At 61.9% G+C, this 23,051-nt stretch overlaps 2 protein-coding genes across 7 annotated transcripts; both read left to right on the forward strand.

The window, feature by feature from the left end:
* The first annotated feature begins 2,034 nt into the window (after positions 1-2,034).
* LBHD2 (LBH domain containing 2) lies at positions 2,035-6,892 on the forward strand. 2 transcript variants are annotated; one of them, XM_047738871.1, is made up of 4 exons: positions 2,035-2,095; positions 3,856-3,934; positions 5,376-5,532; positions 6,554-6,892. In XM_047738871.1, exons 2-4 carry the CDS (start codon positions 3,866-3,868, stop codon positions 6,646-6,648), a joined length of 321 nt encoding a protein of 106 aa, XP_047594827.1. In that variant the 5' UTR covers positions 2,035-2,095; positions 3,856-3,865; the 3' UTR covers positions 6,649-6,892. The 2 variants fall into 2 exon arrangements, with proteins under 2 accessions (XP_047594827.1, XP_047594828.1); XM_047738872.1 differs by lacking the exon at positions 2,035-2,095 and adding an exon at positions 2,803-2,832.
* A 4,091-nt stretch (positions 6,893-10,983) lies between these two features.
* On the forward strand, positions 10,984-22,418 carry EXOC3L4 (exocyst complex component 3 like 4). 5 transcript variants are annotated; one of them, XM_047737540.1, is made up of 12 exons: positions 10,984-11,138; positions 14,374-14,810; positions 15,315-15,978; positions 16,721-16,832; positions 17,101-17,223; positions 17,590-17,690; positions 17,925-18,005; positions 18,921-19,035; positions 19,544-19,663; positions 19,751-19,903; positions 20,536-20,657; positions 21,864-22,418. In XM_047737540.1, the coding sequence occupies exons 2-12, from the start codon at positions 14,390-14,392 to the stop codon at positions 22,054-22,056; spliced, it is 2,205 nt and encodes a 734-aa protein (XP_047593496.1). In that variant the 5' UTR covers positions 10,984-11,138; positions 14,374-14,389; the 3' UTR covers positions 22,057-22,418. The 5 variants fall into 5 exon arrangements, with proteins under 5 accessions (XP_047593496.1, XP_047593500.1, XP_047593499.1 ...); XM_047737543.1 differs by having other exon boundaries at positions 10,989-11,138; positions 14,390-14,810; XM_047737541.1 differs by lacking the exon at positions 10,984-11,138 and adding an exon at positions 14,136-14,275.
* The last annotated feature ends 633 nt before the right edge of the window (positions 22,419-23,051 follow it).

Consider the following 23,051-nt stretch of genomic DNA (forward strand, 5'->3'; position numbering starts at 1 on the left):
AGTGGATGATGTGGATACTCAATTGACAGACTTACGGACCAGACAGAATCTGCAGATAGAGGAGGAATTGCAGGTAATAGGTGGTGGATAGTGGATGCTTGGTGGGTGGATGAAGCGTGGAGCATGGGTGGGTGATGGGTAAATAGTAGGTGGGTGACTGTGATGGATCTTTTCACAGAGAATGATGGGTAAATGGCAGATAAATGGGAGTGGATGTGTGACGGAGGGATGGATCATGAATGCTGGGCTGAATGGGGCATGAATGGAGGAACAGACGGCAAATGAGTGGTTGCCAGGTCAGCAGATAGTGGTTTGTGTGCTGTAGAAGTGTAGATGGAAAGTCGGTGATGAACAGATAATGAGTGCGTGATTCTGAATGGATGATTAGGTGATGAATGGGTGATAATTAAATGACAGACGGCTCCATCACAGAAAATGGAAGCAAGGTGGAATGGTGAAGGAGAAGGTGGTGGAGAGATGGTGGATGGATGGTGGGTGGTGAGTGGCGTATGGCAAATGCATGGTTTAGTGCACAGATGAAGATGCGTCCATGGCAAGCGGATAGTGAATGGACGATGAATGACGATGGGTATTAAATGGACAGTGAACAATGGGTGGGAGTTGATGCACGGATGGTAAGTGGAGGGATCATGGATGGATTGTAATGGTGGATGACTTATGTGGATGAATGATCACTGTTCTCTCCACTCTATCTCCAGCACCTAGAACAATAGTTGGCACACAGAAGGCACTCAATAAAGGATTCCAGAATGGATGAGTGTAGATGGATAGTAGATGGGTTTTGAATGAATAATGAATTATGGCTGGTTGATGGATAGAGGATATTGTGAGGTGGACAATGAGTGGCTAGATATGTGGTGAATAGGGATAAGAGTTGGGTGGATGGTAGATGGTTAGTGAGTGGATGGGTGATGGGTTGTAGTTCATAGAAATATCAATGGAGGAGTGATGGTGATTGATTGGTAACTGAATTGTAGATGGGACGAATTGTGGCTGATTGGACCAATGGAGTCAAGTGGAGGGGTAGTGGATAAATCCAGATAAATGGGTAGTAGAGAGATGATAGATTGATTAATGACCACCGGGCATATGGTGGATGGATAAATGGAGGGTAGACAAATAGTTGTTAAATACTGACTGAAAGCTGTTAGACAGGGAATGATGGGTGGGTAGGGGGTGGGTGGACACACAGTGAATTAATGTTGGACTGATGGGTATTTTCATGGTGTATCGGTGCTCAGCAGGTAGTGGGTGTGGTTGACGAATGGATAGATGCATGGCTGAGCTGAATACTGGTTGAATCGTGGGCGGTGGTTGGGGTTGGATGATTAACGAATGTGGGATGGTGGCTGGATGGTGGTTGGTTGGTAGAAGATAAGTGAGGTGGTGCTTAGTGGATGATGGTTGGCTGAGTGGATGCTGAATAGTGGACTATGGATGTTGGCTAGAAGCTGGATGTTAGATAAGGATGGTGGGTGTTGGAGGCTGGATGGCGGAAGGGCGGGAATTATGTGGATCAGAGGCTATGCACCTCACCCTCCGCTGTCACGTCCGTCCACCAGGCTGTCTCAGGACTTCAGTGTTCCTTTTTGGGAATGGGACTGGGGGCAAAGAGGAGCTGGAAGCAGGGCAGTCACACACCCCCCACCCCACACACACACCCCCACCACAGTGGCCATCCCACTTGTTTCCCTTCTTTTCACTCCTTCAAACTGGACCGTGTCTTCTCTCCCTGTTTCTGGCCCCACTGACTTCTGACCACCCCGAACCCCCCACCCCAGGCCCCGCCGCCCGCAATTCCTGAACCTCAAACCTGAGGCTGGCGATCTCAAGTGACAGGGATCCTGTTCTGGCGGCTGCGGTTTTGTCAAAGGGAGGATGCGCTGGGGCGCGCTACCGGGGCTGGGGCTGGGAGCGCGGAAGCGCCCGGCGGCCAGAGTGTCATGGGGGGCCCCGCGCGCGAGTGTGGGCGGAGAGCACCGGGGAGGGCGGGCGGCAGCCGGGGAGGGCGAACCCAGGCTGCCAGCTGCAAGCCGAGCCTGGCGACTCGGCGGCGAGCATCCAGCGCGGGAGGGTGAGTGTGAGCGAGGCGCAGGGGGCGCCCCCTCCCCACACTCGTCCCAGCCCTCGCCCCCGGTGCGCCCCGGCTCCACGGGGCTGGGCGGGGAGGAAGGCAGAGGGAGTTTGGGGGTTCCGAGTCGGAGCTCCCTCGGGAAAGAGGAGACAGTGGGGGCCGCGCTCAGCTCCTGGCTGCTGGACACCGGGCTCTGGGCGAGCGCAGTGCTCCTGGGGGCTGTGAACCTGGGGACCGCACCTGGCCTGCCGCACCTGGGCGCCGGCGGAGGTGCGGGCGCGGGGGGTGGCCGGTGGCGGGAGTCCTTGATGGGCGAACGCTGCGGCTGCCGCTGGCCCTGGCGGCGCGGGACAGCGGGGAGGCAGCCCTTGGAGACTTGCTGGCTGGCTGCCTGGTCCCTGGCTAGGCCCAAGGTGACAGTTCTGTCATTTGTCTTTCTCATCTCTTTCTCAATCCCTCTGTCTCTCCATCTCTCTCCCTCTATCTCTATGGTCCCTCTGGCTCTGTTTCCCTCTTCTCTCCCCAGTCCTATCACCTCTGCCTTATCTCTGTGGCTTGCTGGTTTGTCTGCCTTCCCTCTAGGGTTTTTCTCGAATCTATGTGGATCTCTGAGTCCAGTCTCTTGGTCTCTGCCCTGGCTGCCCTGGGCTCTAGCTGAGGTTCTGAGTTCTGGGATGGGATTCCAGAAGGGGCACATATGGAAGTACTGATGTGGGAGCATCAGCTCAGAGACGAGGGTAGGGCATGGCTCTCTCCAGCTCTGGGATTGGGTGGAGGCACATGGCCCCCTCCCAGCCTTCCCTGGGTCTCAGTGGGACCTGAACCAAACTGAGCTGGGCGTTCAGTGAAAGAAAGCTCATATCCCAGAATAGCAACCCTCCCCCTTTGCTGGGTGCTCGCAGGACCACCTCCCCCACAACCAGCAAGACTTCACAGGCACTCCCTCCGCCAGCTTGCTGCTGTCCCTCTGCCCAGCCCCCTCCCAGCACTCCTGCCCCATGCCTGCGGCCCCCTGCAGCCTCCCAGCCAGACCCCACCCCCACTTCTGCCTCTGGCCAAGTACAGGTGGAGAGTCGGAGGCTGGTGCCTAAGAGGCCACCAGGGCTTCTCTTCCCAGAGCCCTTGCTGGGCTGTCCCTGGCTGGGCTCCCTTGTCCTTGTGCTGGCCTGAGTGGGCTTGGCCAAGTGCAGACAGGATGCTGGTTTCCCTTTGGCTGTGGATATCGAGGGCCCGGCTCCGAGTGGGGCCACTCTTGTCCACTCTTGAAGAGGACCTGGCCACCTTTGTCTCTGGCTGGCTTGAACCTGACTCCAGGGGCTCCCAGCCTCCTGGCTCAGAAACCTCTTTGGGTCCTCCGATCTCTGTGTCCTTGCCTAGCTGTTCCCTGTCTCAGAACATCCTCTCCCCTCCCCACTGGCCTGGCAGCCTCCTGCTCAGCCATCAGGCCTCAGATCAGTGGGCCCTCTTCAAAGAAACCTTCATGGATCTCAAGGCTTAGTCAGCTTCTGCTCCACTCCTGCCCCCTGCAACACTGGGCACGCTGCATGGTGCCCATCCAGGGTCCCTTCCGATGGCGGGCTTGGGCAGGGAGCAGTGGCGCAGGAAGGTCAGCTGAAGCAGGGCAGTGGGCCAGGGTGGGGTGGGCGCAGGCTAGAGCGGTCGGAAGCTCACAGGAGGAGAATGGACTCCAGTATCCGTCCCCTGGCAGACACCTTGTTTCTCCCCTGCCCACAACCCCCGTCTTCACGCACCTCCAACAGCGGCAACAGCATGACTGCCCCCCAGCCAGCCATGCCCGAGCTAAGCCCAGCGGAGGAGGCCGGAGGCCCAGCGGGAAAGGTACGCAGTTGGGGCCCTGGGGTCTGCCAGCCACGGGGGACAGGAGAAAGCCAGCCTCGAGCCCTGGCTTGTGATTTGAGGCCTGCCTCAGTTTACCCATCCGTGTGAGTGAGGCAGATGCTCCTCCCCAGAAGTCTGCTGCATAAAGCAACTGGTGGCCGAGCCTCCCTGACTTCCTCAGTACCACTCCTGGACCTCGAGGAACCTCGGGATTGTTCCCTAAAGTGGTCTGCTCCCTGGTGGGTGAGGCAATGCCACAGTCCCCCACCCTGGTCCCCTAGTTTTCAGGGGCTGTGTTGATGCATCCAGAAAGTGAAGTCCCTACATGAGGGGTACAGTCTTGGTGTCCTGGGTTCTAGAGTTGGGACACTGTCACTGCTGGCACTGCTGGCGGCTGGTGGGGCTAGAGAAGGGGACCAGCCCAGAATCACACAGGGGCCAGCCTCCCAGGCGGGACAGATGGACACCAAGCCTCAGACCTCCAAGCGCCACTAGTGGGACCTCCCTCATTCCAGTGGCACACTCTGGGCCGAGGAGCGCCCAGGCTGGGAGTCAGCGGGCCTTCGCAGAGGAGGGCAGGGAGAAGAACGGCAGGTGGGGAAGGATGCCGGAGGCCATGCCAGCAAGAGGAGCCGGATGGTCCCGTCGCTGGGGCACGGCAGGCTTCCAGTTGCAAGGCAGTGCCAGCCTCATGAGGGAACCCTGCGGTTCTTGGTGAAAACGCCAATTCCTGCCCCCCACCCAGAGAGCCCGGGAAGGTGCATTTCAACGCATGTTCAGATGGTTCTGCTGTGGTGGTTCTGAGCCACTTAGCCAAGTCCTGCAGCGGTGGGCCCGCCTTTCCTCAAAGCACTCTTGAGGGGAGGGAGGCAGGACATCAGCTGCTGTGGCCTCAGCCAGAGGGCTGTGCGGGAGTGCTGGCCACGCGGGCCTCTCCTTCCGGAGGCCTTGAATGGGAGGCGGGGATGCAGAGGGGACCAGGAGGGCTTGGGGAGGCAGCCCCCGCACACTCTTGTGGGCACCGAACAATGAGCCCAGAGCGAGCCCAGAGAGCCTCTGGTTGCCATGGTAACAGCTTCCCAGCTCCTCAGAGCTGGGGAGGAGACCAAAGGCCCCGCTAGGAAGACCCCAGGAAGGGGCCACACGGGATGCGGGAGGCGGCTCGGGCGCACAGAAGCCCTGGGCTCACTCACCATTGGCCTTGGCCTCTCTGGCCTCAGGCTTCTGTCTGTGAAATGGGCCTAAGGCCTGAGCGCAGATGGATCCTTTGGTGCCCCAGGTGCTGAGTGCTCGGTCCCCCCACGTGGTGGGGTGGGGGAGGGGTTGGCACACCCACGCTACACGCACACACATGTGAAGCTCCCAGTGAACAGAGTGCAGGGCAGGTGTAGGGTGTGGGAGCGAGCAGGGAGCCCCTGACCGCTGCCCTCCCTCCCTGCAGGCTGCGGCAGGTGCCCAGGAGAAGGGCCCCGAGCTGGGCCCGCGGCTGCCCTCAATTGTGGTGGAGTCCAGCGAGGCGGGTTCTGTGGAGAGTGGGGAGCTGCGCTGGCCGCCAGAGGGCGCCCTGAGGGGGTCAGCCCAGACCCAGGGCGGGGCTGGTGAGTGAGGGGCTGCCTGCGGGGGTGTGGGGGGGGGCTACCCCTCCAGTCTGTGCACATCATCGCCCCCCACTTGCCTGAGCCTCTGCGGGGACACCTGGGAGCCTCGTGACCTTGACCCTCTCTTTGTCCAATGCCCCTTCCCACCTGCACACGAGGACCCCACCTGCCGTGGTGGGCCCCAGGCCAGGCAGAGGGAGGCACGCATTTGGGGTCTGTTGGACACAAGACTCTGTGCTCCTACCAATTCCAGCTCCTCTCCTCTCCCACCTGATTCACTGCCTGGGGGACAAGTGTGCATTCAGAGGGCATGGAAAAGGTGAGGGAATGGATGCTGAGCAGGCCCAGCCTGGGTGCCCAGGAAGTGGGGAGATGAGCCGCCCTAGTGGCAGGCACCCGTGCTGGCCACCACTGCCTGATTAAAGGCCAAGAGGCTGCCAGAGCCAAGGAAGCTTCCAGAAGGAATAGGATGTATGGGGAGGAGAGGGGTCTTCCAGGGCCCAGGTGTGAGGCATGGGAGAGACAGCAGGCTGGCCAGTGGGGGCCTCTGTGGAGGGCACTGAGGGGCAAGCTGTGCCCTGGGAAGTCTCGTCCCCTGGGAAGTCTGTCCCTTGAAGAGGAAATGAATTTGGCCTCAGCTGGGGCCGCCTAGCCCCCTACCTGCCCTCCCCCACTTCTCAGATGTCAGCCCCCAGAAGCTGAGGCCCAGAAGGGGCCTGTCCAGGCCATAACCCCCGCCTTTCCCCAAAGCCCCCTCAATCTCTGTCAGCTTCCATCTAGGGCCCAGAGCGGCACCAGGGATCACCCCTTGGGTAAACACTGGAACTTGGGCTCTAGGGGCGCGGGGGGGGTGTCTCCAGATTGGCCCCAGATTTGCCTTCAATCTGCCACCTTATCGCTCTGGCCCCAGGGGACGAAGGGCTCCTGCTCCCAGAGCCGGGCCTTGCCTGCCCCCTCCCTTTCCTTGCCAGCCTCTCAGAAATGCAGCCCCGGCAACATGGAGGCCTTTATGTTTCTGCAGCCTCCTCACTGAGGGAAGCACCCGGGAAGGCCCCGGAAGATGCCAGCAGCAAGCACACCAGCTGCAAGGACCAGGCCCCCCTGGGCCCCCAGTAAGGGGGCAGGACATGGCCTGATTCTGCTGTGCAGGGCTTGGGGGGTGGAGGCACCCCGCAAACCCTGCTGGCTGACACCTGGGAGGGCCTCGGCCCCAGAGTGGCTGGGCTGATGCTTGGAGAGGGGACAGCACAGCCACCACCTCCTGCCTCCTGGGGCCTGGCCAGGACCACCGCCTGCCCTCTCCCGTCTGCAGCCCGGGATCTGGGTCACACCCTCCTTGTCCTGAGGTTTGAAGCAGAAATAAAGGCCCTTCCTGGTGGCTGGCGGGCACATTTGCTAGGGCCCTGAGGGGCTGGGGACAGTTTGGGTTTTGCTATGGCATTCCAGACAAGGGCCTTTACTCGGAGCCCAGGGTGACCAGGCCAGAGTGCCAAGTGAGTGACTTGGGTGTTCTACACTGGGGGTGGGGTGGCTGGTGGGGCCGTTTGCTCCTGTGGACTTTGCTCCTCTGGCTCCCCCAGCCTTGGGCCTTCTGCTCTGCTCAGCCTCAGCCAGGACCACCCAAGGCAGGACCAGCTTCCTCCAGGTGGCCACCCCCCTCTCCTTGGGGCCTCCAGCTCTGGCTGGACCCTGGGCAAGATTCCTTCCTCTCATAACCCTCCTCACTGGGAGCCTAGGGCACAGGAATGGCCCATAGGATGGGGGTCCTATTCCAGGCTGGGTTTCCTCAAGTCCTTGCAAAAGTCCCACTTCGCAGATGAACACACTGACATGTGAAGAGGCACCCACGGCTCATCCCGGCAACAGCTGTGATGGGGTCCCTGGGACAGGGCAGGGAGGGCACCTCTTCCTGCCCACGTGAGTGTCCTCTCCCTCCAAGGGGTCCAGTGATATTGTCTCTTGGCCCTGTCCCTCTGCGCAAGGGGAGCCCTCCTGGCTGGTTGGGGTTAGCATGGGTGGGGGGCAGAAACCCAATCACTGCTGGAGCCCAGGTGTGCTGGCCTCCCTCCCAGCCTCCCTTTTTGGTCCTCTGCCCTTGGCTAGCCTGACCCAGGGCAGAGAAAGCCTGGCAGGAGGCAGCCCCGCATAAATGTTAAGCTCAATGAAGTCCTTGGGCTCAGGCCGGGTGGGACAGGGCCCTGGTGAGCTCGGAGGGGCAGTTGGGAGACGCAAGCCCCTCTCTTCTTTCCTGGAGGCCTTGCTCACCTCAAGGATGAATAAGGCACTTCCTCCAGCACGCCTTCCTTCTAAAAGTAACCCAGCCCCCAATGCAGGAGAGGTGAAGGCGGAGGTGAGGAAGTTTGCCTGGCAGCCTGTTTTAATTTTAACCCCGTGGCTCCAGGAGCCACTCCACAATCCCAGATGTCTCCGTGGTCCCCCCCCCCCAAGGTCTCCAGCTTAGAAGAGGTGTTGGACTGTCCTTCCAAGTCCTTCTTGTCCTCCGCCTCCAGCCCTCCTATGGTTCCGCAGGGACATGGGAGGGGGGCAGACATTTCACAGGACGCATGCCGGGGCTTGCTGACCGACACACAGGTCGTGGGGTGAGGGACTTGGGCAAACAGGGGTGATTTGCGTATTCCTGGTGCAGAAGGTGGGGTGGGCCAGGGTCTCATTTACTGAGATTTCTTCGGAGCCCCTCCCAGGTACAGTGTTAAACTCATTTGTATACGACAGTCCCAAGGTCCCACAAGTGACAAATCGCTGAGCTGGGACAGAATCCAGGTCCCCCTGAGAGCCAGGCCTGAGTGGTACCACGATACCACACTGAAGCCCACCATCTACCAGAGGAGGTGACCCATTATTGGAGGCCCCAGGAACCTGCGGTACCTAGTGAGTCCAGGGTGGGGGAGTCAGGCCCACTGAGGCAGTCCACTGGAGGCAGGGCTCGGCATGTCCGCCCCTCCAAGCGCAGGCCCCCGGCGTGCAGGACAGTCTCTTAAAGACAGGTTCTCACCCCACTGACCTTCACTCACAAGAGCAGGTTCCGGCAGAGCGGGAGGGGGCGGTACCAGAAGTGGATGCCCCCACCCACCAGGTAGCCCCGCCCACATTCCCTGAGGCCCCGCCCCCAAGGCAGTTGGCGTTGGGGGAAAGGGCCTTGGGAATCATCCGGAGGGCCCATTCCGGCATGGGTTGGGGTCATTGCCTAGTGCAGGTCGGAGATGGGGCACCTCGACTTTGCAATATCGGTCTCGGAGAGACGCTGTCCTCTGCCCCGACCCAAAGCCAGTTAGGAGCAGAGGACCGAACCCAGGCTTCCTGCTCTCTGCCCGTCTGTTTGGTCCTGGCTGCAGTGTGGGTGACATTTGCCGCCTCTGGCATCTGCATTCGAGGTGTGACAGCCTGGCTTCCCCGGAACCACGGGCACAAGCAAGCATCTGGGGGTGAGAGGCTTTCTCCCTGCCCTCTCCCACTTGGGGGCAGGTTCTCTGCTGCTGTGGACACATGTCCCCAACAGCTGCATTTTTTTTTTTTTTAAATGGAGACAAGGCTGGGACTTTTCTACAGGGATTTTACTGAGGCAGTTGGGGAGCCACAGCCTGGAGATGGGACGAAAGAACCAGCACAGCGTCCTGCTGAAAAGTGGGCCCAGCTGGGAATGGGTGCGCGGTGGAGCTGGGAGCTTGGGAGAGGCCTGGCCAACTCCCCAGGCCCTGGGTGCTGCCAGCTTTCCGGGGACCCCTCTCTTGAGAGGAGGTGACCCTAATGTGCCCTGTGAAGTAGAGACCAGGAGGGCCTCGCCCTATGGAAAGACCCCAGTCCTCAGAGGCAGGACCCGGGGCTGGCATCCTGGCCTCTGTCTCACCAGCTTTGTGGGCCGCGGGCAGGTTCCTACGCCTCTGAGTCGGTGTTCCGGTGCAACGAGGGTGGAGGTATTCACTCCACAGAAGCCCTGGGACTGCCAAAGAAGAGCCCAGGGCTGTCACTGTGGGGTGTCCCTCTGTCTCTGAAGCTGTGTGTTCCCCTCCCATCTCTCGGTTTCTGACTGCTGGAGACACGTGGCACAGGAGGCCGGCGAGCAGACCAGCCTGAGCTGGGGGGGGGGCTCCAGCCCACGGGGCTCGAGCTGAGACTTGTGACCCTGTTTCACAGAGGGGTACCCAGGGCTCAGGGGGCTTGTGACTCAAGTGGGAAGCCAGAGGGCTTCCTGGAGGAGGTGCTGGTATCTCTGGGTCCGATCTGACCTGGCTACAGAAGGCAGTGCGGCACTGCAGCATCTCAGGTGCCTTCCAATCCGTTGTGGGCTGGAGTGTGTCCTCCGAAAATCCCTACGTTGAAGTCCTAACTCCCAACAATTCCTCAGAAGGTGACTATATTTGGAGATAGTGCCTTGAAGAAGGTGATTATGTTAAAATGAGGCCATTAGGGTGAATCCTGATCCTATAGGACTGGTGTCCTCATAAGAACAGAAACAGAGACACGCACGGAGGAACGACCGTGTGAGGACGCGGGGAGAGCATGGCGTCCACCTGCCCAGGAGAGAGGCCTCAGGAGAAATCAGCTTTGCTGACACCTGGATCTCAGATTTCCACCTCCAGAACTTGGAAAAATAAATATCTGCCGCTTAAGCCCCCCAGCCAATGGCGCTGTGTCCTGGCAGCCCTTGGACACAAGCCTGTCTCCAACTGCCTGGCTCTGCCCCCCGACCGGAGGCTCCAGCCTGCTCAGGCCTGGATCAGTCCTCCTTGGATTTTCCCTAAGTTTTTTCCAAGGATGCCAGCACTGGAATCCCCCCATGAAGATGTGGGGCCTGCCTCTTCTGGGAAGACTCAGGGTCCCTCCCCACAAACCCTCCCCAGCTGGATCCGCGGTGGGGGAGGAGGGCCTGTGGTCTCCATTCCGCAGGCCCAGGCCACATCTACACCTTTGCTGACCGCTGCCCAGAGCGCCATCTCTCCTCACTCCTGAGCGGAATCCTTCTCCCCCTGAGCCCCCTCCCACGCTAGCTCCTGAAGCCCTCTGGAATGGCCTGTGGCTTATGACATTCCCTTTGCTGTCACTCTGACATCCTCCCGAACTATCCCCCCCACCCCCACCCCCGTGCCCCATGGGTTCTTGGCTCTCCGAGCCAGGCAGGGGCTCTCCGAATGAGCTTGGCACACGGGCCCAGAAGAGGGAGGGCTTCTTCTGGGCTGGGATGCCGCCCACCCCGGCAGGCCAGTGCCTCTGGCCCCATGGCCTCAGTGGGACCACAGAAGGGTCCCCCTCACACTGCCTTGAGCCCTGAAGGGCTGCCCCTCCCCTGCCGTGCTCCCTGACAGGCTGCGCGTGGACTGCTAGGAATCAAAGGTTGGAGTAATAGTGTCTGGGACAGGAGGGGCACTTCTGAAAGTGAAACTATGGATTTGGGGTGGGGGGTGGGGCGAGGGGTGGGGCCGGTGGGCCCAGGGCGTGCGCAGACCAGTCTGGGAAGTCCCAGCTGTTGGTCACTCACACGGGCTGCTCCAGAGGCCTTAGCACCGAGGCCCAGTTCCCGGGCCCTGGCTCAGCAGGCTTCTCCTGGCAGCTCCGTCCTGCCTGGGGCCTGGGCCCTCCTCACCCAGCAGGTACGTTCCTTCGTTCCTTCGGTGCAGGTAGCCCAGGAGGGCTGCGGGGATGCCTCGGGCAGTGGGCGGGGACTCAGGGGGCTGAGGGGCTTGGGGTCTGCCAGTGGCCTTCTGGGCCAAAGATCTCAGCTCGGAGCCCAGGCCCGAGTGCAGCTCAAATCACCGGGTGCAGATACAGACACGTAGAACGCAGCTATGCGGATGGAAAGACCCACACATGGGCACTGACAGACACACGGACTCACAGACAGAGCCACTCACAGGCCTCTGAGACACATGTACAGGGGGACACACTCAGGTTAATACACAAGGCCCGTCCACACAAAAGGGGGAACCCCCTCAGGCCTCCCCCCACGTTAGATAGCTTATCTGTTTTCCTTGGGTACCTGCCAGGTACTGGGCGGGCCTGGCTGGGGGCTGAGTCAGGCCCACTCCCCGCCCTGGGGGGCTTGTGGCTCAGGGGCAGATGCCCCACACCATGCCACCGTCCCTCAGTCACAGGACACCCAGCGTGAAACCAGGCCCTTAGTGGGAGGTGTGGACTGTTGTCCAGAAAGGCTGCCGAGGCAGGTATGGGGTGGGGTCAAGGTGGAGTCCACAGGGCATGGGGACCAGCAGATACCGGTGTGGGGCCCGGCCAGGATCACAACAGGGACCCTGAACCTGACGGTCCCCTCCTCCACCAGGCTGGCTCTGGGCTGATGGGCACGGGGCCGATGGACAGAGACTCCCAGGCCAGGAAGGAAAGCCCATTGCCACAGGAACACTGGGCAGCACAGCCCAAAGACACCTTGGAGGTGGGGGAACCCATATCCCCTGGGCCCTGAAATCCAGGTCCGATTTGGAGAGCTAAGATGGGGAGGCTGGGAGAGAGAGCAGCCTGAGAGGGAGCTGGGAGGCTGGACATTTGAGGGCCAAAGAGGTGCCCGGGAGGCTGGATGAGTGCAGGTCAAGGAGGCCCAGAGGTGAGGTTGGAGGAAGTTCAGGGGTGGGGGGCTCTGGGTGCCAGGATCTGGGGAGCCATGGAAGGGCTTAAAGCAAGGGAGTGACCTGGTTGACTAGTGCTGTGGAAGGGTCAATAACGGCTTGGACCTTGTGGGAGCAAGGTCAAAGAGGGCAGAGAGACCAGCTGGGGGCCTCGAGGGGCCTTCAGGACAGGTCAGGTTCTGGATGAGGGTGGTCGAGCAGGCTGGGGGGACCTGTCTGCTTGTGTAGCCTCACATAAGACCCATACTGCCAGCCGTCCCTCCTTCCCCCCGAATCTGCCTCTCGGCCTCACTCCTGGCGTCCGGGAGCAGTTGCCACTGTGGGCACCTTGGCCAGGAGAAAGGGTTCCTTGGGCAGCAGCGTGGCTCACTGTAGCTGGGAGACGCGGGGACGCAGGCTCTGCTCCCGAGGCTCCCTGACCCTGAGCTGTGTGGCTGGAGGCAAGACCCTGCCTATTTTCTGAGCCTGTTTGCTCATCTATGAGATGAGGTGACACCCTGCAACTTTGTTGTTAGGGAAACCTGATGTGCACCAGGCCTTGGGCTGGGCACACAGTAGGTGTTTACCAAGTGTAAGCTCTCCCCAGCCAAGACAGGACCCAGTTGACCTTCCCCCATGCCCCTAGTGACGATACTCAAAGCACATCGGGGCACAGCACAGGTCGCCTGGACCCTGCTGGTGGCTGAGGGGCCCCGGGCACAAGGGAGCTGGGGGTGGGGAGGGAAGAAAGCTCTCGGGACAATGTTCCCTGCTTGTGTGGGTCAGTCCGAGATGGGGCAGGGTCCCTGAGTCCCAGTGCCCAGGAGAGGACGATGACCTGTGACCTGGGCAGGGCTGATAAGAACCCATCAATCACCTGCTCCTGCCTCTCCCTCAGCAAGGCCTCTCTCCAGCTGTTAGGTGGCCTCTGGGAACAGGAAAGGAGGCCTTCACTGATGACCTGTGTGTCTGACCCCTGGAGGACATTCGGGGGGTGGGTGAGGGTCTGGGCCTTGACCATCCCAGTGTCATCCCCACCAAGGCAAATGGGGGCCTGGGAAGAGGTGTTCCTGCCTGATGTCACCCAAGGGTCAGGTGACAGCCTGACCTTTGTCCTGGGAGTGGGGGTAACCTGGGGATGGGCTGGGGGCTCTGGCCTCTGGTTGGTCTGTGACTTCAGTAGGTCCAGCCCTCCTTTTGGCACACTTCTCCAAGGCTAAAGTAAGACCTTGCTGGTCTAAGAGAGCCCCCACCCCGGCCACACCATCACAAAGGGGTGGGTGGAAGGTCCCCCAACACTGAGGAGTCTCCTCTCTCCCACGCCAGCCTTACCTAGAGGCAGAAAATCAAACACAGGCCAGGCTGTGCCACAAGGGAGTGTGAGTGTACCCTGGGGCAGGCCTGGAGCCCAGGGTGGGCAAGGGCGGCCCCTGTTTTGCACCTCCATGCTCTAGAGACCCCCTCGGTACCCCGTCACTGGGGGAGCACAGCAGGGCTGGGTGGAAAGGAGAAGCAATGAGGGAGTACTGCCTTGGGGACCTCCAGGTCCCTCTCACCATGCCCCCTACAGTGCTGCAAGGCTGGATAGGGAGATAAGCCTTGGGGACAGCGGGGGGTGGCCACAGACCTCAGGCCTGACCCCGCTTCCCTCCAATTCTGAGTTACCCAGAGAAGGGGTAGACTCTTACAGAGGTCCCTTAGCTCCCCTTTGAGCAGAAGCAGTTAGGCCCGATGGGCTGAATAAGGGTGCACTGAGGGCTTTGGTGGGGGGGAGGGCAGTGAAGGCTGGGGGGGGGCAGTGGGCATTTTAGGCCTCAGGACCTCACGTCCAGGAAATCCTGGATGTGGTTGCTGGGCCCAGCCCCGGGGGCTGTGGGCTGTGGCTTGGGCTGGGCCACAGGACAACAGTGCAAGTTCAACTCTCCTCTCCCATTCTGACGGGAGGGTCTGACCTGGCCAAGTCAGGGAGGGTCGGCACGGGGCCATGGGGCACTGCCCTGGGGAAGGTGGTGTTGGGGAAGTTTTCCAGAAGGAAGTAGCTGTCTGCATCTCAGAGCCAGCTGCAGCCTGGCACAAAGACAGCCCCGGCCACTAGAGCTGCCTGGTGCCGGCCTAGGGTCATCTCCTGGGAGAAGCTTCCCGGACCAAGTCCAGCTGCTGGGCTCCCTGAGGTCTCACAGGTTTCTCACGGGGTTTCCGTGCCTATTCCCCAGGGCGGACGCCACCCCTCCCCCACCCCAGAGCTCCTGAGCCTCCTTTTCATCTCCAGCTTGCCTGCTACCAAGATGTCGTTGCCACAGACCGTGATCTCTGGGCAGGAGCTGCACAGCCCTGAGGAGCCTTCGAAGAAGATGCAGACCCCACCAGTGTGGGCTGCCTGGCGGGCAAGCGGTGAGGGAGCTCCCGGCACCCGCCGTGAGGACACTTGGCCCGGCCTGGGCACATTCCGGCGGGCCTTCTCCCGGTCAAGCCAGCGGGCCTCAGGCCAGGCCCCCGAGGAGAACCTGGGCCTGTTCCAGCGCAGCTCGCGCTTCCTGTCCCGGCCCCTACGGCGAGCCCGGGAGGACGGCTCCACGGCTGACCAGTCCCAGGCCACGGCTGTGCCAGGGGTGACCCACGACCCACAGGTGCCCTCTAGGGTCATGGATGGTGGCCGCCGGCAGTCCTCCACTGGGGTGGGACATGAGGAACTGGAACCTGAGGCAGGTGAGAGCTTCACAAACAATACTGAGCATGGGGGGAATCTGAGGCCAGAGGGTGAGCAGCAGGGCCCAGGCTTCCTGACAGGCTGTCCTCCCCAGCTCCCCCAAACACTGCCCTGCCCAACCGCATTTTACATTCTCCCAACATTTCAACCAAGGGAGCCTCCACAGGGCGGCTCAGAGAGGTGAGAGTGAGTCAAGCGTGAGTCAAGTGAGACTCAGAGAGGTTAAGGGACTTGCCTCGAGCCTCACAGCCAGGAAGTGGGGAAATGGGATTTGAACCCGGATCTGAAGGACTCGGGAACCCTCACCTCCCCATCGTGGTCCACAGCCTGGCTCCTGGCCAAACTAGAGGGATGGGCAAGGCCCTGGTCCTCTCAGGTCCCAGAGGGCTCCTGGCAGCCATGCGCCCGGAGGGAGGTCCTGGGGGCTGCCAGGGCGGGACACACTGGAGCTGGGCCCCAAGGCTGCCGAGCACCCTCACTGCCGGTGTCCTCGCGCGTCCTAGCACAAGGCAAATCCGTGGCCGACCTCATCACCGAGCGCCAGCTGTTGGCGGCCTTCGAGCAGCTGCGGCAGCTGGAGGGGCGGCTTGTGGCCGAGAAAGCCTCGCACAGCTTCCAGGAGGACCCCACGGGCTTCGCGCGGCGCGCCATGGACGTGTGTCTGCACTACGACGGGCTGGCGGCCGAGATCGGCGCCATCGTGAGCGAGACGCTGGGCCCGGGCGGCGTGGACGCGGCCGCGATCGGCGAGCTGGCCCGCACGGTGCGCGCGGAGGAGGAGGCGCACCCGGAGCCCCCCGCCGACGGCGACTTCCTGCTCACCCCGCGCCGCTGGCGCCAGCACTGGGAGGACGCGGTGAGGCAGAGCGCGCAGGAGCGCGTGCAGCAGGCGGGCGCCGGGGCGGCTCCTGGGGCGGCCGAGGCCGAGGGAGCGTCGGGCCTGGCCCAGCTGCTGGCCGAGCTGGGCGGCGTGGTTCGCAGCGACCTGCAGAAGGTGCGGCGGGAGGTGCTGCCGGCTTACTCGGCCGCTGGCTTCCCGGCCGGGGAGGCCTACCTGCGCGCCTTCCACGGTGCGGTGGCCCAGCGCCTCCAGGAGCTCGCGCAGGACGCCCGGGGCTGCGAGCAGCTCTACGTCCTGCTGGACTGGGCGGTCAATGTCTACGGCAGGTGAGGCCCCAGCCAGCGGCCGCGGGAGACCCCAGAGGCTGGCACTGCCCGCCTGGCCGCTGCCCAGCCAGAGGCCTGTGGGTGCCCGCTCACCCTGGGCAGCTCGAGGCTCCTTTCTTCTCTCTTCCCTGGGGGAGGGCTGGTGGTTGGGCAGCAGAGATCCCAGGGACTTTGACATTCTTTTCTTCTTGGGCCCTGGTACTCTCCCACCATAATTTTCTTAAGGGGCCACCTATGCACCCGTTCCTGAAAGCGGGAAAACGTCCGAGAGGAGTCCAGAGAGAGGGCATGTGCTAGTCCACAGGGTGCCTTTGCGCATTTACAAAAGGGCAGCCCTCCAGGCCAGACACAGGGCGGCTCACAGAAGCTGGATCTCACCCCCACTCTTCCCTTTGGACGGGCCCTTAGGTACAGGGCCCCGCCTGTCGCCAGCTCCCGCCCCCAGCTCTGCATGGTGTGATGGGGTGGATTATCTTCGCCTCTGAGCGCGCTTCTCAGCTCTGAAGGCCAGAGAGCAGGTGGGAGGAGGGTGACTAAACACTCCTGGGCTCATTAATTTGTTGTGTGGCCTCAGGCAGGTGCCTCTCACTCTCTGGATCTCCCTGGTGGGGGCTGGGGAGTGGCAGATCCCTGAGCTGCCTGGTGCTTGGTGATGGTGTTAGGTTTGGCCAGGGGAATTTCAGGGCAGCCACTCGTGCATCGGAGCCCAGCCCAGGCCCTCAGCCCCTACCCTGCCTTCCAGTCCTGACTTTCTGGGTGCCCCAGACCTGACCCTGTCCACGGAGCCACTACCCCCACTCCTGGCTCCTGCCTTGTGGGCCCGCCTGGAGAGTGACTACACCAGCTTCCTAGAGGTGAGGCCAGGGGCCAGGCCTGAGGGGCATGGTCCAGCCTGAATATGGCTGCCTCACCCTGGGGAGGTGTGGTGCCCAGAGTCACCCAGGGTGTGTGGCCCTGGATCAGGCCAGAGTCCCTTCTTCTCACCGTGTAGCCTTTGGCATAGGCCTATGCCCCAGCAGGGTGGTCCTTTCCTCCGAGGGTGCATGACAGCTCAGGAGGTAGGGGAACTGGGACCGCCTTCTTGGGAGGGTCTCACTGTGCCCCTCTTGCCACCTTGCACAGACCAAGGTCATGAGCTGCTTTGATAGCATCCTGCAGCTAGAGCAGAGTCGGTGGGCAGACACGGAGGCCCCCGATGTGCTACAGGGTCTCTATCACACGCCGCTGTCCATCGATGTCCACATGGTGAGCCTGGGGGGGAGGGAAGCATACTTGGGCCTCTGGTGCTGTTTGGTCCCCTTTGAGGTGGGGACACCCAGAACTATATGATCCAGTCCCAATCTCCTTTCCCCATTAGCCGAGAGCCTGAGGCCCCACCTGGGGTGGAATCAGGGACCCTGGGTCACATGCCAGGCTGGGGATCCCCAGGGTTCAGCGCCCAGCTTGGCAAGTGGCCCGTGGATGTGGGGACAGGGAGGAGCTTCTGGAAGCTGTAGCTGAGATGGGGAGACAGAGCAGGGCAAGCTGGGGACACCTCTGGGCCACAGGTGGGGGACAGGGGCATCAGGATCTGGGCTCCGACGTGGGTTCAGCGGGTGGCATCTCTTGCAGCTTGTGGCAGAGCACGTGAAGGCGGCCGGTGCCATCTCTGCAGAACTGGAGGCCACCACCCAGAGCATCTGTGCACGTGCACTTGGCCTCTTCCTGCCCAGGTGCGGCCACCTCCTCCGCCTGGGGATGGAGTGGGTGGAGAGGCCAGGGTGTGGACGGCCCTCGTCCCTGGGTGTGGGGGAGGGAGAGCCCAACCTATTTGCTCAGTCTGAGATCTCAGGACAGGTGAGAAGGAGGGGCCTTGTTATAAGGCCCTGGGGGTCTGGGTGGGAACCTGAGCAGAGGGCTGACGCGCTACTAGGGGTCCCTAAGGCCTCTCCGTACTTCGCCCCCAGGTTTGCAAAGGCTTTTCTAGAGTCGAAGGCGGTGAGCGAACCTCATCTGGGCGCCAATATCAACGCCTGCGAGGAGCTCCGGTGGGTCTCTCCTGCTCCTCCGCAGAGGAGGTGCCCAGCGCCGCCAGCAGGGGGCGCGCGAGCTCGGGGAACCCGGCACTGTGAGCGCCCGCAGTGGCCAGCTGGCGCCGGGGAGGAATCTGGGCCCCGCGGAGGCATTGGGGGACTTCCCAGAAGGCCTCCATGGATGGCCCCGTCTCCACTCCCGCCCCCGCTGGAGGGTCCTCCCTCCGCCCTTCAGAGCTGAGGCCCTGGAAGGGATGCAGGGAGTTTCAATGCAGAGCAGAGGAGAAGTTCCAGCTAGCCCAGTCATGGCCTGGTGCTTGCCCAGTGTGTCCCCTGTCACCATGGGTTCCTTTCTTTCCTCCCTTCATCCAGGTTAGCCGTCTTCCTTTTCAGGGACACTCCCTTCTCTGGGAAGCCCTCCCTGGCTCTCCATTCTCCCCACTACTCTGGGGGTGGCACCTGGGTCCCTCTGCCCCCAGAAGGCAGACCCCCCCCATTTCTGCTGGCAGCGGCTGCCCCCCTTCTATGCCTTCAACACCAGGACCAGCTTCGGTGTCCCCACATTGTGGACCACCAGCAGCTGTGGGGGTGGACTTTGAGCCACCCCTGCTGGGGTCCCATCCTACCTCTGCCACCTGCTTGCTGTATGCCTCAAGATAAGTCACTTCCCTTTTCTGTGCTTCCTTCTGTCACCTGTGAAATGGAGATCGGAGCACCTGCTCCTGAGGGCTGCGTGGGGACTTAATGTCTTAGAGGGATCATTTCACCTTCAGGGTTACTACCATGTGCAGCCCTAGGGGCTGCCCTTCACATTCTAGTCTAAGTTCGCAGAGTTGGTGTGGCACCTAGGCTCCATGGCTGTATGCTGGAACTCCTTCAACAGCCTGCTCCCCCTTGCCCACTTCCTCCCCTGTCCTGGCCCCACCCCAGGACCAGTCTTCTGGCCAGGTTCCCAGGAACCTTTGAAGAGCTGGAGAAACCTCTAGTGGCTGCCACCTGTACCTTCCAGAAACGGCTGCTCCAGGGCCTGCAGGGTGATGTGCAAGTGAGTGGGGCTTCCCTCCCCATTTTCCACACCCAGTAGGTGCTCCCTGTGCCCTGGGTTCGTAGCAGCTTCAGGGGTGGTACACTGGGGTGTGGGCAAGGGACTTGAACTGACCAATGAGGTCAGGAGATGCCTACTGACTTCAGTCTCCACCTCTCCGAGAAGATGGGTTCAAGGAATCAGACCCCTCACCCAGCCCCTCGGGCCTCCCCAGGCTCCCCTAAGCAAGGCCTGCCTAGAGGTTCACACTCAAACCCTGTCCACTGGAGCTCAGGGCCCGGACGAGGTGTTCCTGCTAAGGGCCTGGTGACATTTCTGGCCGAGAGAGGAGATGTTACCAGGGGGACTTTAGAAGGGAGCCAGATACCCCCTCCAGAGTTTCTTCTGGGGGACAGGCTGTCCCTTGACCCGAAACGCCTCCGTGAGGAGCCAGGCACTGGACTCTGAGGGGAGGTTCTGGGGAGGACGAGGATATGGTTGGAAGACTCCTGTCCCCCTCCTCTCCCAGCCGCTTTTCAGGGACCTGTGCACCAAGGCGTGGCTGACACAAGACGTGCTGCGACCCCTCATGGACAAGGTGGTGGCCTTCGCCGGCCATCTGGAGCACATGGCCCCACTGCGGGCGCAGGTATCTCAAGGGCACAGGGCTCTGGCGGGGACGCGTGCTGGGCGGGGCCCTTGACTCTGACCCTGAAGCGGCTGCCGGCCCGCCCAGGAGACCCTGCAGGAGCTGCACCGGTACGTGGTCCGAGAGTATCTGGCGCAGGTGTTGAGGCCGCGCGAGCGGTTCCGGGGTGAGGAGCGCATGAGGAGCGCCCAGAAGATGGGCGTCGACGCCCAGGCCATCGGCGACACCTTCCAGGGTTTGGTAGGAGCATCCACGGCCAGCCCCGAGGGCCCACCTCCTCTGGGGCCTCTGGCCTGGGGACCTTCCGCGGGCACCCCCGTTCTCATTGTAGTGGCCTCCGCAAGAGCCCCCGCGGGGTGGGCTTTGGCAGAAGGGGTTCTCCCCGGGCGCGGCTGGGGCGGGGCTAGGTGGCGGTCATCTCCATACATTTGCATACGGCTGGTGGGTTGGTGGGGCGAGTCGGGAAGGGGCGGGGCCTGTGGGAGGATCTTCCAGTCCCCCGACCCCGCCTTTGGAGCTGGGGCATTTCCTATACGCACACCTCTTATCTGGGCTCTTAGTGTCCCGCACTCTGTAGGATTCTGGGCTGTACCTCCGGGCCGGGGCCTCAGTTTACCCATCTGAGCAGAGACGGCAAGACATCTCTGCACTGTATTATGGGAAGGGAAGGTGGCCGAGTCCACCGCCGAGGCCCGAGGCCCCTTCCGCCACAAGCGCAGGAGGCAGTCATAGCAGGGACGTGGTGGCGGCTGCAGGGCGGCTGCAGGGGCCGGTGGGCTTGCGGGGCACTAGTGGAGGGGTTGCGGGCACGGGAGGCAAGGAGGCTCTGGGGGCAGGTGGCCCAGCCAGCACTTGTCTCCGTGTCTCCGTAGGGCTCTGAGGCCACGTGGCTGGACCAGGCTATCCCGTGTGTGGCTGACATACTGGGTGAGACTTACAAAGACGACATCCTGAGGCACCTGGAGACACTCATTGGGAGCTACCCTGACATCAGGTCTGTTACCCACCTGCTCCCTCATGGGCCTCCAAGGACAGAAGGCCACCAGGCCCCAGGGCAGGGGGATTGGTGCCTTCAGAGGGTCCCTGTGTCTCTAGGTGGGCAGGGGAGGAACCCCAGGGAGGCACAGCTTTTTCTGGTGGGCAGGAGAGCCGCCATGCAGGCCAGGTGGGCGCTTCCTCGGGCCACTAGGTGCCAGTGCCTGGGGACCATGGCCCCTGACCTTCAGGCAGGGTGAGGGGGATGAGGGGGTTGAGGGGGGAGGAGCGGGGGTTAGCCCTCCTTCAGAAGCTATTCTGGGCCAGTCTCCTTCAGTGCCCTTGGATGGGGAGGCCCCTACAGTCTGGGGGAGTGGGTTGTGGTCGTGGCCCCTCCTTGGGCATCAGACCCCAGAGACAAGTACCCATCCCTGAGTTTGAAGGGGAAGCATGGCCCCTCTGCAAGAAAGCCCTATTGGGAGCCTGGAGACTCCTGACACCCCGACAGGAGGAAGGAGACTTTGATCCCTGGGGGTGTGTTGGGGAGAATGGTGAGTCATCGATCCTGTGGAAATTCCAACCCCAACCTCTCCATAACCTTGGAGAGTCCAGAATGGGGAGGCAACAGAGAGCCCAGGGCAAAGCCCTTTTCCCCAGCCTGGACTCTGTCTGTCTTTGGCTGGAAATGACTACCCCCTCAGAGCACAAGGGGGGGTTCCCCCTGGTCCCTGGGGTTCCTCTACACTGGGCCAGCTCCTCCCCTGCCCCCACCTTCTGGAGGGGGGAGGAGGGGGGACTCCGGATGCTGCTGAGCCAGGGCTGCCCGCCCACTGCACGCTGCCTCTCTCCCTGCTGCCTGTGTGTGTGGCTCCCTGCACAGTGCTCCCAGGAAGAGGCCCGGGACACCTCCTCTCCAGGACCCCCTCTCCTGGAGGCCATCCCACTCTCTTGATCACTTCTCCACTGTTTCTTGACCTCCAGCTTGGACTGTTGTCCCTGTTGGGCACAGTCCCTCCTCTCCCCACCCAGCTCAACACCCTTGGAGCCCTAGCCACCCTGTGCAGGGGCACTGCCCCCTCCCTCAGCCTCGATCATTCTTGACCTTTCTCAGGCCGGGCCCCAGGAATGCTGGGTGGCCCTGCACTTGAGCCCAGGGCTTCCCCTCCCTCAAAGTCGGGATTGCCCCTGGAGATGGGCTGGCAGGGACAGAGCCGTGTCTTTGCAGGCGGGACCACGTGCTGGCCATCCTAGCACTGCGCAGACTGGGCCGCCGGCGGAACCAGCGGCTCTTGCAGCATGCCCAGGGCCTGCTGAGGGCTGCGGCCAAGGCAGGGGGCTCCGGGGCAGCAGGGGGCCACGTGCTCTTTGAAGAGATCGAGGTGCCTGCCTCCATGGACCTGCTGATCGCCTGCATCTAACGGCCTGAGTCTGGGAGGGGGCGGGCCCAGGTTGGGGGGCTGCATTAGCTCGAGGGCACCTCGCCCCAGGCTTGGAGCCCAGGGAGACGGGCTCAGCCCTGCTGCCAGCCTTGAAGCCCATGATGAGGAATCTTCACCCTCAGACACGGTGGCTGCGCCCCAGGAGGAAGGGCGAGAAGAGAGGCATGTCGGGCATTTGCAGGGGAGTGTTTGGGCGGGGGCAGAAGCTCCCTTCAGGACTGCCCTCCAGGGGAGGTCTCCCTGCCCAACGGTCCAGCTCCACCCCTAGTTCGAATGTGAAGGACAGAGTATTTATTTTGAAAATAAAAGTGAATTAAAATGGTGCCTCCCAAAAGAGGGAGCAGGTCTGAGTTGGCTGGGAGCAGAAGGTGTGGGTCTCCACGTAGTGAGGGGTTGGGATGGAAAATACTGTGGTTGTGGGTTCTGCCCATTGTACAAATGGGGAGACTGAGGCAGGTCCAGAGCTGGGGAGACTGAGGCAGGTCCAGAGCTGGGAAGGCCTGTGCCTGTGGCTGCAGAGAAAACAGTCTTTAACCCTGGGATCCTGGGTCCACTGGCCTCACATGCCAAGTGAACTTCACCCAGCAGGGGTGGGCACTGCTCTGTCAGTTCTCAACAGGCCCGGGCTCCTGGGAGACAAGAAAAGGCCAAGACGTGTTCTGCAGCCTGAAGTATTTGGGTTAGATGTGAGAGGGACTTCCCAGCAGGGCAAGTGTCACCCGGGGAGTATATGTGGGGGGTGCTGAGCCTGCTGGTCTCAGCTCTGTGAGGCGGGGCTGCAAGGAGATCCCTCCAGTGTGCACCTGTTACCCCTCCCCGCCCCCCTTCTCTCCCAGAAGCTTGGCCCCGGAATTTGACTCCTACCTCCTGGCAAGGCTACAGGGAAACTCATTTGCATGGGCAGCCTCTAGATTGCCAGAGAGCCTGAGCACGGAGATGGTGGGGGGAGACACTGAGACGGGCAGCCAGACGTG

The sequence above is a fragment of the Lutra lutra genome, chromosome 7, assembly GCF_902655055.1.
Source record: "Lutra lutra chromosome 7, mLutLut1.2, whole genome shotgun sequence".
Lineage (NCBI taxonomy): Eukaryota > Metazoa > Chordata > Mammalia > Carnivora > Mustelidae > Lutra > Lutra lutra.

Coding starts and splice junctions, on each gene's coding strand:
- LBHD2 (XM_047738871.1), top strand. CDS start 3,866: ATGACTGCCCCCCAGCCAGCCATGCCCGAGCTAAGCCCAGCGGAGGAG. Junction 3,935..5,375: donor CCGGAGGCCCAGCGGGAAAG/GTACGCAGTTGG, acceptor CCCTCCCTGCAG/GCTGCGGCAGGTGCCCAGGA. Junction 5,533..6,553: donor CCAGACCCAGGGCGGGGCTG/GTGAGTGAGGGG, acceptor ATGTTTCTGCAG/CCTCCTCACTGAGGGAAGCA.
- EXOC3L4 (XM_047737540.1), top strand. CDS start 14,390: ATGTCGTTGCCACAGACCGTGATCTCTGGGCAGGAGCTGCACAGCCCT. Junction 17,691..17,924: donor CTTGGCCTCTTCCTGCCCAG/GTGCGGCCACCT, acceptor CTTCGCCCCCAG/GTTTGCAAAGGCTTTTCTAG. Junction 19,036..19,543: donor GCCTGCAGGGTGATGTGCAA/GTGAGTGGGGCT, acceptor CTCCTCTCCCAG/CCGCTTTTCAGGGACCTGTG.